The sequence below is a fragment of the Ylistrum balloti genome, unplaced genomic scaffold (genome assembly GCF_031769215.1).
Source record: "Ylistrum balloti isolate Yb309-2 unplaced genomic scaffold, AGI_CSIRO_Ybal_v1 Utg372572, whole genome shotgun sequence".
Lineage (NCBI taxonomy): Eukaryota > Metazoa > Mollusca > Bivalvia > Pectinida > Pectinidae > Ylistrum > Ylistrum balloti.
The window spans coordinates 31,047-45,262 of NW_026783126.1; the positions used below are offsets into that span (position 1 = coordinate 31,047).

General features: G+C 34.7%; 1 protein-coding gene and 1 pseudogene across 1 annotated transcript; one reads left to right on the forward strand and one right to left on the reverse strand.

The window, feature by feature from the left end:
• Positions 1-1,049: 1,049 nt before the first annotated feature.
• On the reverse strand, positions 1,050-4,040 carry LOC132564700 (uncharacterized). The gene is made up of 4 exons (XM_060229331.1): positions 3,524-4,040; positions 2,624-2,838; positions 2,157-2,252; positions 1,050-1,445 (listed from the first exon to the last, which is right to left on the reverse strand). Exons 1-4 carry the CDS (start codon positions 4,038-4,040, stop codon positions 1,050-1,052), a joined length of 1,224 nt encoding a protein of 407 aa, XP_060085314.1.
• A 1,581-nt stretch (positions 4,041-5,621) lies between these two features.
• On the forward strand, positions 5,622-14,216 carry LOC132564701 (uncharacterized; annotated as a pseudogene).

Here is a 14,216-nt window from a genome sequence, read left to right on the forward strand (position 1 = left end):
TGTACTGGACTCTGGCCGGATGTACGGTCCAAGAATTTCTGGGAAAATCCAATGTACCGTCTTTCGCCATTCTTGAATGAGAATGGTTCTCAGATTGTAAAATGATCCTCAAAGGGCGCGAATTTTTCATTCTACACAGTCTTTGTTTTGTATTGACTTGTGATGATATTCACCATGTATAAGGGAAAAAATGAGTTATTTTTTACAATGCTATAAAGTGTACTTTCGTATCTTGGATACTGGATTTCTGGAATGTGAATTTGTTCCTCTGAACCGGACCGAGAAATTTATGCGGGAGCAATGAAAGACAAACTGACCAATCAGAAAGCTATTAAGTATGACAAAATGTTAAATATTTACATATGCAAATCACAAAAGGTCAGACAAACCCGTCTTTCAATTCTGACCACTATGAAATATTCTTTATTTGCGTTTGTACATACATATACATAACAATTTATAATAACATGATATGATAAATACATATGTAATGTAAGTTAAGCGAAATAGTTCACGACTTATCAAATATAAAAACAAATATAGGTCAGCGATGATCACAGGTAATATTTGCCAGCGTGACATCAATCTTAGTTGCATTTAGAAGTCGATCGATGCCTGAATCACCAAACGTTTTACTGATGCGACAATTTTGATCCTTTTACACGTACGAAATCAATTTATTTGTTTAATTGCATGTAACACTTAAAACTGACAATAATTGCACGGTACCAGTTAAAAAGGTACACAAATCCCTAAAACAGCTACATATGAAGCCTACAAATGCATTGTCCACCAACAATATTACGTGTATGGCTGTTGACAGTGGTTGTACACTATGAAATAAAGAGTGTCATTAACACCTGTTCACATACCAAAAGACACACTGTATCATCAATTGATCTGTTGTTTATGTCATGCAAGACATGATAGAAATTCTGTTGTGTTGGCTGATATGAACTATCAACCCCTAAACGACGTCAGGAATCGTCTGAATGAATTTCTGTTAGGACTGCAGAAAATCTGTTTCCTCGTAATGTCTTGTCAAAGTTTTATGGATCCTCTGCCCTTTGCACAGCTTCCTGGGCTTCCTTCCGACTAAAATAGTTGTATAGAAACACTCCTGGTACTATTACAGCTAGTCCTGCCAGAGTGAACCCTGTTTTAGCGTCCATAACTGGGTGCCACAAAAGAATGTCTGTTTTGTTGTTATACGTGAAAAGTGTCCAGAAAATGGTGACTATTGGAGTTACCATTGCTTGAACGATGACAGCGAACACTGACCCTTCCGCATACTGTATCAGCAGATATTGAAATAGGTTCCCGAAAACGTAGCCTATGTTAAAAATCCACGACTTTCCGGCTAGTCCAAGGCAAGAATCGGCTGAACTGTACAGACAGGAAAACCCTTTCCCGAATTTATTGAAGAACTGAGAAGCTGAATCGGACTGAAATGGATACAAAAGGATAAATATAGAATAAGGTTTGTCAGGTGAACTCGTTCTAGTAAACATTTTGTCCTGCTCAAGACTAGATTTGAAACACGCAATCTTATTTACATTCCGATGTTCCAAAAAGTAACTCTTGACCCAAAAACTATCAAACATGAATTACACAGCAACGCGACCAAATGGTCAAGAGGACAAACGAGAACTGAAACTTTTCAAAAAAACATATTAATTACTGCATACGGAGTAAAAATTCGCGGCAGTTAAGCTTTTGACTGTTTCACACTTTTTTCAACTGGTTAAGATAGAATGTTGGCTATTGATAAACCTTGAAGTAGGATCAGTTTTAGGAAATGGTGGGAGATCATTGCACCTTGTTGTATGAAGTATACAATATAAATAATACACAAATTAATAACTTCAACAAAATTCAAAGTTAGGTACATTAATTAGCCAACTCATGATTTGATAACTGCGTGAGCTGTCATACAGCTGTTCCATCCTTCTGAGAATAAATAAAATTACCAAATTGCATCATTCTAAATTTCAAATTATTTACTCTTAATCTAGCCACTGTTGCACATGGTATGTAGGGTTCCGGTGAAAACCTCAAGGACCTGTGTTCTCCTGAAAAGTAGAATTTCACAAGTTGACTGCAATGTTACAGCCTGTGTTATGTCAAGAGCATTGCATAGAAAATTCTTTTCTTACCATTCCAAATCCTGGTACAAAATCAGTCCAGAAGAAAAATACCATGGTGACGAATTGGAAAACGTTAGTCCACGTGATAAATCCAAGCGACTCACCCTAAAACAAACAAAATCAATAGAGAATATCAAACTTATCAAATAAGAATACAATGTTTCATACTTTTTTTCTAATCATATACATATACCTATTTATCCATTTGCTGGCCATAAATCTGGCCTATAAATGTGGACCGTCAATAATCCGGAACCTGTTCTACAACTTGTTTTTATACAACTATATAACAAGGATGGTACAAAAGACACACAAATGAATAACGCCTTACTTAGAGTTAATTAGAGTAGAGCCAAACAATGAAATAAAGAGCTGTTTCGTCCTTCTAGGAGTCGTCAGTGATGCTAAGGGTCTATATTTTGAAGTGTTTCATATTTTTTTTATTTTATTCATAGTCGACGAAACGTTTTCCCTACCTCATCTTTCTGTAATTCTTTTTCACAGAACACATTGCTTAACCCAATAGGTAGGAAACCAATCGTAAAACACAACGGCCAAAGAATTCTTTGGATGACGGTTGCACCCGTATTCTCTTCTTCCGAACCGTCGAGTCCAAACGTCTGAGGTTCTGTACTGATGAATAATCCAACCAATACCACGCACGTGCATAATGCCCTAACAGTACTTATACCTGAAATAAAATAAATAAATAAATAAACAGGGTTACTTACAATTCCTATTCCAAGATGACTATAAATATTCTTATCTTTAAGTGCTTTTCAAAAATATGCTTTATGATTTGCAAGGATAAAAAACAAGATAAACGACTGCAATAATTGACAAATCTCGATACAAATACTTGCATGATTTTTAAAAATGTGAAATGGTTGTGAGGCATTGATTTCAACATTTTTGACTTTTGGGCTATTGATCCATATCGAAGGGGAGCCATTCTAATCTTATCTAATCTTCTAGTGATATTCGTGTAAATATCTTATATATTTTTCACCTATTTCATCGGTTATACATATGAATGAAGATTCTGTAAACAGGCCATTCTTCTTGGTGGTGTAATGTATCAATTTACTGTATAGTAGTATAATTTCGAGGGGCTAGTATTCCGCGGCTCTTCCGGTTGGCGCTAGTTCACGAGTATTACATTTCGTGTTTACAGACTTAACAAATCACCTCATAGATTTTCATTTACAATAGAAATGTTCTCGAAATATTTTATTTTGCGCCGTCAATTGACGGCAAATAAAGTGAAATTATATCCCCGCGAATATTACAAACTTCACAGTATAGCAAAGAAAAGTTGAAAGCATTTTAAAATTGTATGTTTGGAAATTAAGCTATTTTCTTTACTGAAGTTTTACCTTTTCTGAGGAGGATGAGACGGCACAGAACCGTGTACGGTATCACAGTCGACGCCAGTATACCCTGTAGATAAGGAGGTGTTCTGTTGGAGGGACTTGCGTTTACAACCAGAATGCCATTCAGCGTTGTGAACAGTCCCATTGCAAATAAAACTTTCCAAGATGACTTTGGTCTCAGACTTGCGTTTGGGTCCATCTTTGAATACTTGACAAAGAGTGTCATCAACGCAAATAAAACAGATACTACTAAACTTGTATTGACGAGTAAGACAAAAGCGCGTCCTCCAACCTGGTTCATTGTATCGGCATAAACCGGAAGTGACGCATTCATCATGACATTCGTTATGACGTTGAGGACGGCTATAATAACATTTCGAAGTCTCGGTGGCAGGAAAGGACGATTTCTTTGTGACAAATCATATCTATCGTAAGGAACCACATTCACAGAGATTACTTTACTCCTGCCAAGCAAAGATTGACTTTCATCAACATCACCTTCATAAGAGCCGTCAGACATTGTGCATGTCTTCCTTTCACCGATCGGAATGAAATGATGATCATTATAAATTTACACTATATATATATATTTGAGCCACATGATGGTCAGCTTGACTCATCCTATATCTGATATCATCACCTGATCTATTGCACGTGGATGACCTTATCTGACCCCAGATATCTAATTTACTGATTACGTCCATCTTACAAATGTGAACACTTCTGATGATATATCTTCGTTTTTGCGATATTCATTACGAATTTTCGTCTAAAATACTTTGTTTATAGTCATACAACCATTCACAAGATCATGATAGGCACAGTATAACACAAGTTGTTTGCTAGGTGCTTGAAAATCAGGAAGTAATTTGAAAAGAGTATTGCACTTAAAATTTATATCGTTTTATAAACGACGTATTGTTTATGTACAAACATACGCAATGCTTATCACATACATGTATATGCCTGGAGTTTTACATGTGCAATGTTGTGCATCTCTTTCTAGGTGCCGTATTATTTCTGTTATGTATAGACGAAGTACACTTCTGAATGCTAAATTAATACGAATCTACAGTAAAGGTCGATGTCCAGATCAAATTTATATCGTTCAATATTTTATCTATGTTTACATACACTTAATCTGAAGGCAGTGGCGGGGGAGTTCTGTTGGAAACATATGATAATACAATGTAAATATGTGTCTACTGTGCTCTAATTCTTCAGAGCATGTGATTCGCAATGTTTCAGTTATATACAGATACCCTATATATGTTATAGATATTGTAGGTCACTGATATATATTATAGTTGGACTGTCTAGACCAGAGTAGCATATATCAATGATAAAGGTTTCGTCTGGGTGCTTTTGTTTAGACCAAAACACCATAGGTCTTTGATAAAGGTTATGTCTGGACGCCTTTGTCTAGACCAAAACATCATAGGTCTCTCATATAGGGTTCGTCTGAATCAGAGCGTCGGTACAATTCTATAAAAAAAAACATCATGTGAGGAAAGTGCATGTGATTGACACAGATATACTCGTTCATGTATGACATATTCAAATGACCCCTGCAGGCAGAGTGTAAGAATTTTACTTGCTGTCCTCATTGTGCTATTCGTAAGAACCAACTAAATTTTGAATATGATATTTTGTCCTTCTAAGAAATATGTGTGTAATAAGATTAATCCATGTTTAACATCTTATTTCACGTGTAAAACTTAAAGTCAGTATTTAAACGTTTTATTGGTAAATGCTTTGTGACGTCATAAACAAAAAAGATATATCTTAATAATGTATGCAAACACACATAATTCAAGATCAGCGGTCAAGATCAAGGTCAGTATTTCTACTTTTCCTAACTAACATATAATGCGTTATGATACATTGACCAGGGGTTATGAGTCAAATGTTAAAGCACACTTCCTTTTCCTTTTACTGGGAAGGATTTTGTAATGAGTAATGTTTTATCTAACATTTCTTTTATATTATATTTAAGTGGTGTGTTGTAGCGTCAGATGTCTAGCTATACAATGTGTTGTAACATGAAACTATACAGCACGATATAACTACACCGTATAATAAGTTTGCGTGCCTTTAGGACAGAACAATACCGACACGAGTATTTTGTAGAAGCCTATCGGATGTCTCGAAAAAAACCAGAGAAACAAGTTGTTTACCTGTTTGTATTATTCAAGGCAATGTTTAAATTACTGACTAAAGTAGGATGGATGGAGACAGTCGTTCTGAGATTTGGAACTAGCTTCAATGTACATATATTTCCTGCCAGTGGTAAAAATCCTTTCAATACATTCTGGAAAAAGAATTAATCCCGTAACTCACAGGCATTGAAATACTGTAATACCACCAAAAGAATTTTTATGTAAGTACAATTCTTTTCTTAATTGTTATGTATTATGCAAGTATAAATAGTGTGTGATTCACGCTCACTACCCTTGGCGGTTTGTGTTTCTCATGAAGACCGGACGGTGTATTTCGTCGGCCTAGAAATGATAAAACCAGACATTGCACTGATTAAAACTAAAATGCATCAACTCAAATTCTTAATTAGTTATTATAGTATAAAAGCAGGCAAAATAACTTGAGCCGTTAATAAAAAGGATAGGCAGTAGACCAGCTTTAAGGGTATGTTATAAGGATTGAACAGTCAACATACTTGGCGTCATGCCAAGCGTTTCAATTTGAAAAGGTTAAGAGTTAAACTTACATTTCAACACTCGCATGGGAGATAGGACACAATATGAGGCCGAGTAGGAAGTGAAATTAAAGGAAGTCAAATTCAACCCGTTATCAGATGACTAAACAATTATGTCTTGATAATTTCATACCATGGTTTTTAAAAATAATAATAAATTTATTCAGGATAAAGATGTATAGATTTATATACAAAACATATGAGTATATGGCACATATAACATGTTATACATAATCAGGAATAAGTTGTTAGCTATATCTTTAATGTATCAGCAAGTGATATTTATAAATAAAGACAAAAGTACATATATCCTAGGATTTCCCAAAAAAAAGCGTTGAAACGCTTATTTCCATTGGCGTCCTTAAAATGGATTTACAAATGTATTTCCAGCAATAATATACATAATAGCTATCATGTTTCTCTTGAAATTTGTTTTGAAAGTGACGTTTCACTTGGGTTTTGAACTTAATCTTGTTTGGTATACTTTTAATATAATCTGGAAGAGAAGAATTCCATTCTTTTGTGCCTGTAAAGTAGAATGTTGTAGATTCTTTACCTTGTACTGGTGGGAGACTGAAATTATATGCCGAGAATCGAGTATTTTGTAGACATGTATTCTTGTTAAAGGAAATATACATATAGTTTGGAGCCTTTTAATTGAAAACATTAAACATATGATTCATTCTGATTTGACTAACCCTATAATTAATGTCTAACATGTTTGTATGCAAAACATCACTGCATCTGATACTGTGCCTGTTTTGAACATTCAAAATAAATCTTATTACTTTGTTTTGTGCTACCTGTAGTTTATATTTTAGTTTTTTTGACAAATCTTCATACCAACCAGCACTGGCATAGTCGAAATGACAAAGAAACAATGCCGAGCAAAGAGTTTTTCTCGACCTATACGATAGACATTGCTCGTTTTTGTAGAGAAATTTTAGTCGTTGATTTACTTTTTTAACAATTGAATCTACAATTTCTTCACCTGATAGCAAATCGTTAACGTCTATACCATAAGTTATGTCGTAATAATTAACTCGGAATGATACAGAGTGTTTAAAACAGGCTTTAATTTTCTGTGCGTATAATGATTGAATCAAAATAGTGTCCATGTTTAGTATATATGTAGCAAATATACAAAGTAATATATCTCCTTGACATTTTAGCAATGTATTGTACCAGAAACAAATGTAAATATATTATCCATGTTCGTGTGTGTAAAAGTAGGGATTACGAAAATTGATCATTTATAAAACACATCTAACTTCAAAATAAGCTTTTGAAAATATGCAACCTTGGACATTTTGCAAATAATTTATGATTGAATTTACGGTTTATTCATTTATTTATTTATTTATTTACAGAATGACGTCATTGGTGATATATATGATAACAATTGGATTTTGTATATTGGAAATTGACTCATTAAAATGTGCATGCGGAAAGATTAAAACACACGTGTTTATTGTAAATGATGATGACAATGGTGGAACAACAAAGCATGATTTCCTTGACCCTGGTCAGTGTCTGGAACTCGCCGCCGAACATCGTCGATTCTGGGTGGCTGTGTCATATTCTGGAAAGGTATGTGTAAGCTATGTCGTAACAGTCGAACTTCAGAGTTCATCTCGACAATAAACACTTAACTGTGTAAACCAATGTTACCATTCATAAAATTTTAGTCTTTTCGTTCACAATGAAGCCATAATTCTTGGCATAATTGTATTTTTGTGTGTAAACAGTGTACGATACGGCTGTGGTGCCAGCGAACGTGACGTCATTGTTCCAGTAGAATATATCTTCTTTCCATTACCATTAATACTTAGTGATACGCCCATTATCATTATTAATTATCATCATCATTATTTTTTTCAGAATGCATTTTTACAGAGTCATGAAGTGATAATCATGGATTGTCAAAACGGTATGTACAGTGTATCAAGGCTATTGTTGTTAGTGTAACTCACATGCTGAGATTGCTTTAGCCAGAGGCGAGCTGGAGTCTATTTGTAATTGGGGTTTGGGTTTTGTTTTGCTTGTCTCAAGCATTTTACTAATACACTTGTATTGTCTCCTACTTGTAGTATCAACTATTTAACTTTATTACACGTGTAATGTCTCCTTCTTGTCTCAACCATTTACCTAATACACGTGTATTGTTGCCTTCTCGCTCAACCATATACATAATACACGTGTATTATCTCATCCTTATATCAACGATTTAACTATATTACACGTGTGATGTCTGCTACTGGTAGCAACCATTAACCTAATACACGTGTATTGTCTCATTCTTTTATCAACCATATACGTAATACACGTGTAATGTCTCCTACTGGTAACAACCATATACTTAATACACGTGTATTATCTACAGTCATTTACACGTGTACCTTTACCATGTGTACAGTCAGTCTCCTACTTGTCACAACCATTCACCAACGGATAGTCTTTTATTACTGTATATATATCATAAGTCAGACATTTACTATTTGATCGTTGTCTTTTTAACCTACCTGTCTCAACCTTTGAACCTTCTTCGTCCGTTTTACTTTCTTTTTCTTATCATTTTGATTTAACCCTGAAAAAAACATACAAACTGTAATTACAGTGCTAACACACATTTTCATTCCTAAGTATTTCAGCTAACAGGTTTGGTGCGTGATATTGATTATGAAGCTTGTCTTATCACATGCATCAGATACATATAACTTATCCTAGCAGAACAGTTTCGTTGTTGTGATGTTGAGTATCAGCCGACTACATAGATTTAATGCATATCTAGCATCGTATGCTGTTTCTCGTGGATTAGGACGTCAACACATTGTGGGTCGATGCCTTCTGGAGATTAATAGCGGGACTGGATGACTCCCCTATGAAGTATACTCAATAGGTATTACTTACTATCAAGACTAATTTCTGTTCACCGAATATAAATAATCCAATGAACGAACGAATATACGAATGAATGAATGAATTTCAGTAAATTTAAAACGAAAGTAATTTAATTGTTAGCTACTTGAATACTAATATAGCGAAAACGTTCAGTTAACAAATCATCTCACATCATCTTTTAATCGACATCTGTTTTTCATCCAGCTTCAATTCTTGTCATAGGACTACAGATGCTACATGTAATTCACCGAATTTAGTTTTTCCTCGAATCTCCTTACTTGACAGTTAAAGAGTTTGTCATTGCATGTTGCCAATAAAAAAGTCTTTCTGTTCGTTATTGTCTATTTTATATTCCATCAAATTTTGGCATATGCCTTACATACCTCCGTCAAAGAAAAAGACCCCCCCCCCCCCAAGAAAAAAAGAAGAAAAATCACAAAGTAAAAAAAGTTGCTGTCATGAATACGATAATCCATTTTTTTGCTATAGACTAGTTCAAGTGCAAGTGAAAGTTTACTTTGAACTAACCAGTGGGTATTGGTTTATAAGTCGTTACTGACAGAAATGAAGGCTTTCAAAGCAAACACAATAATCAAGCTTTATCATTCAGACCTTTAATAGCAATGTCTTCGGCTTAAAAATGATTAATATATTTTCAATTTTCTTTCATTCATAAAAGTTTAATTTTTTTCCTGACCCATTAGGCCAGGTAATTTTTTTGAAAAACATGGCGTCTGATTATCGAAAACAATTGTTGATATAGAACTTCATACTTAAAATATAAGATTCATTTAAGAAAATATATCAGACAGGGCTATAATGGTTGTCAAATTTTCTTTTTATCTCACAGATTTAATTTCATTTACGCCAAGAGTGATGAATGCTATATATAATTGTTCCGGCGGAAAAAATCGTAAGACGGTCACAGGGATGAGTTATCTCCCTTCAGACGACACATATTATGATGAACACGATATGCCACTTTCTACGTTGCAGGTAAATTAAATTTTGCCTTTGAGTTATGTGTGGGGGTAAGTAAATGCCGAACAATCAGCTGCTGTTTGTTTTTAGTAGAACTCTTATATTTCATGACTTGTGTAGATGGAATCTTTGTAAACTGTTATCGCCATGATCTTGATCGAAAGTGATTTGCCGATTTAATAATTTTATATCAATTCTCAAATTTGTACTATAGCGTATCACTATGCGGTCACCGCCATATTAGTTCAGTTACCGTAGAACGCGGGTATAATTCAAATTTTATATTTAGCTCACGTAAATGACATAGATTACTAAGTAGCTGTACATAATGATATATTAGAAAATAACACTTCTCTGTAGAAGCAACCACACACTGGTATGATGGCGTATCAATGTGCCGACTAGCTGTGTCAATTCGAGTTACCTCCCTTACATTGATGACCAGCTATTTTGATCAGTTTCCATAAATAATTAGTTTTGACATAAGAATTATTTATACAAGAGTCTAGTGATCACTTGTATATTAATTGCAATATTTCTGGATATATTTACACTCTGACTGTTGTTTCTCTTAATGATTCGATCAACTGAAAATATCAAACGTTAGACCATGAAAACGCTATGAATACAGTCTGATACTTAAAACGCTTAGCTGGTCTTATACACAGGGATTTGGCCGTACCCGGTCTCGGCGTGGATTCCAAAACCAAATTTAGGACTATGTTAAGGAATTTATATCTCAAGAACAAAAAGAAATCAAATGAATTTGAAATGTTCTTTAAAATCTATTTCAATATTAAAAAAAATCTTACACTTCGAATATATAATGAACTATTTAGTAGTAACATTGGACTAACGAAATTTTCAAAATGGTGTTTTGGACTCGCTGGGAAAAATTTATGAAAATACTGACATTATGTAACAACTATTTCTTTTAATCCGAATTGATTCCACGTATTATATTATTGTATCCGAGAAATGTATTCGGTTAATATCATTCAGCACTGTCTATAAAAGTATATATATTGTTTCTGTTTCAGAACTTTGTTGATCGTTCGCAAAAATATGTCAGTGTGTTTATCGAAGAGAGCCTTGGAGTAAACTACGGGAGTACGATATGTATACCCGAACTCAATCAGATGTACCAACGTTTAATTATTTTCAGGGTAGGTGTCGACTGATGTTATTTATATTGTTGTTTATTTCCAAACATCGCTCATATTAAATTTAAAGTTAACAAAACACACAAAATAAATAACACCTTTTGTTAAAAAATTAGAATTAGATACTGTAGAGGCAGATTATGAATTTAACTGCATTATACAGCTGTTTCGACATTCTAGGATTCATTAGGAATTTTATAGGCTTAAAGTTTGAAACCAAGCAGGCGATTGAGGATAATCAAACTTTATAGGATAAGAATATCAAATCTAACCACTAGCATCATAATTAAATAAGTTTCATAGTGTACATATGATTATATGATGATAATAATAATAACAAAAACAACCAATTTTTCGAATGAATGGCAATGTAAACATAAACAGAAACCCAAAATTTCAAAAAGATGGTTTGAAGATAAAAAACGAGGCTGAACAAAACAATCATGAACACTGGAAAGATGAATAGTTGCTCTGAAAGAATATCACTCTTTATAACGCTGGCTTATGTAATGCATTTGGCTATGTTGAATTATTGTATGGCCATTATCGCTGAAAAATAAACACCTGGAAAAAATATCGAGAATTTTGTTTTCATGAAAAATCACAAAGTTGATATTTCAGGTTCCAGTACCGTTATACATCGTAATAAGCCGCACGCGTTTATGACTAATCTTTCTTGACAACATAAAATGAAAAATTGCGATCCATTGCAACGCAGTTCGATATAGATCAAATTGACGACTAACATAACTTTGTACGTTTCTTAAAAAAACATGTATTTATTCGTCTGGATAATTGAATGTCGTTTTCATACTTTTTACCGATAATAATATATCGCCCGGTTTAAGACGACATAAAACCCGTAACAAAAATCTGATAACATTTCTCGCTTTTTAAGACATTCCTGAACTTTTAATCATGTGACCCTATCACTGTGTTAACATTAATTACATTTCATTCGCTGTTTTCAAACAAATTTGTTATTCTATTTTTTACAGGTCGCCAATACTTATCGACATAAGACAAAAAGGAAGGATTCCGCAAGCATATTATATGATGATGGTGTTAATGAAATAATACACAGGTTGACTCTAGTCTTACACTAAGTCCTGCTGTGAAAGGCAAAGCAGAAATTTAAAATACGCCATTGTTCCATCACGAACATTTTCTAATGTGTGTGTTATCACTTTTTTTTTTTTTTTTTTTTTACAAAATTATAGATACAACAGGAAATGAATGTTTTTTTTTCTCTGCTGCTGTACGTCAGACAAATTAAATATAAACCTGTAAATGTCGTGTATTTAAAATGGTAGCATACTTAGGGTAAGCTGACTTTTCAATAAATATGTAGTCAATACAGAAAAAAATCCAAAAATTTACATCGTCGATGTTTTCAGATAAGGATACATTTTCAAAAATATCAATAAATTGAATAGAAAGTCACGTGTTCTCAATGTATCCAAATATAGCGGTGTATGCACATCTTTTTATTCAACACATTTCGTAAAATTGAAAGACAATAAACGATAAAATCTGTAGCAATGTGACGTTCTCCGGGGAAATAACATATAAACCATTGTGTCGTTAATGTCTTCACCAGATGTCAGTTTGGTGCAACAAAAACAACAACAACAACAACAAACACCGACATGTCAACATAATTGTAATCCAAACTCAAATTCAATAAAACTGAGACACAATATGAACAAAAGAAAGATTTACACAGAACCGTCTGAAAAGATATTACAAAAATACGACCAGGTCACAGGATCGTGTAACAGTCTCATGTCTAAAACTGTCTGACTTAACCAATTGCTGATAACGTCATGTTAAGAGACGTCATTTGCGATTGGCTGAGCAAAATTTGAAGTTTAATTGTTTCATAATCCCTAGGCCTGGTGTTCTGGAAGAGTAAGCGTCTTCTACTTCATCTTTGTCACCCGCCATGTAAACCTTGGGTCACTACAGCTAAGTTCTCAAATAAGAACAAGGTATACACCATCTTGAGTTTACCAACAAGCAAACAACTGACTAGCATCACACACGTCCAGTTTCATATCGCAATATTTGACTGTTATAGTTAATATAATATATACTCGGCGCCAATGAAAACGCAACACTAAAATTTTGGACATAATATATTCTTCACAACAAGGATTAGATTCTTATTCTGCTGTAATTAGCCACAACACAATGCACAAAACTAACGAAATAATGGTCGAGTAATATCAACTCCTTGTCGTACCACAGGACATTGTCGTAAAAGCATGAGTTTGCACGTCGGCGCTCTAAAGTGCGTTATATCCTTGCTCAGTCACTACTAGTGAACACTGTAGTTACAGGCAGACATTTTTCCGTCATCAATTTTTTAAATTGTCATCATTATTTGCTACAAATGCCTCGACTGACAGACAATGAAAGACACGAAGCTCGGGGTATGCTGGCAGGAGGGCTTTCTCAGAGGGAAGTTGCCAGGAGAATGGGTTGTTCTGCTTCCACAATCAATCGACTGGCAGAACGAGTGCGACAAACCGGATCCGTGAGAGATCGACCTCGTCCGGGGCGACAGAGAGTGACGACGCCAAACCAGGACCGTTACATTCGACTAAGTCACCTGCGAGATCGTTTTCAAACCGCGACAAGAACGGCTAGACAGACGATAGGAAGTCATGGCAGACGTTTGTCAGCTAGTACTGTGAGCCGTCGCCTTCGCACAGCCGGATTGGCGTCGCGCCGTCCATTTAGAGGAAACGAAATGACTCTAATTCGCCGTCAAAATCGTCTAAATTGGACAAGACAGCGCCGAGGATGGACCCAACGTCGGTGGGCTGGCGTCCTGTTCACCGACGAATCGAGATTCCGCATCAGAGGAAATGACGATAGAATTCGAGTGTGGCGACGTCGAGGTGAAAGGTTTTTGGACTACAGAAACGGATAG

Coding starts and splice junctions, on each gene's coding strand:
- LOC132564700 (XM_060229331.1), bottom strand. CDS start 4,040: ATGTCTGACGGCTCTTATGAAGGTGATGTTGATGAAAGTCAATCTTTG. Junction 2,839..3,523: donor TCTCATCCTCCTCAGAAAAG/GTAAAACTTCAG, acceptor ATTTTATTTCAG/GTATAAGTACTGTTAGGGCA. Junction 1,446..2,156: donor TTGTACCAGGATTTGGAATG/GTAAGAAAAGAA, acceptor TATCCATTTCAG/TCCGATTCAGCTTCTCAGTT.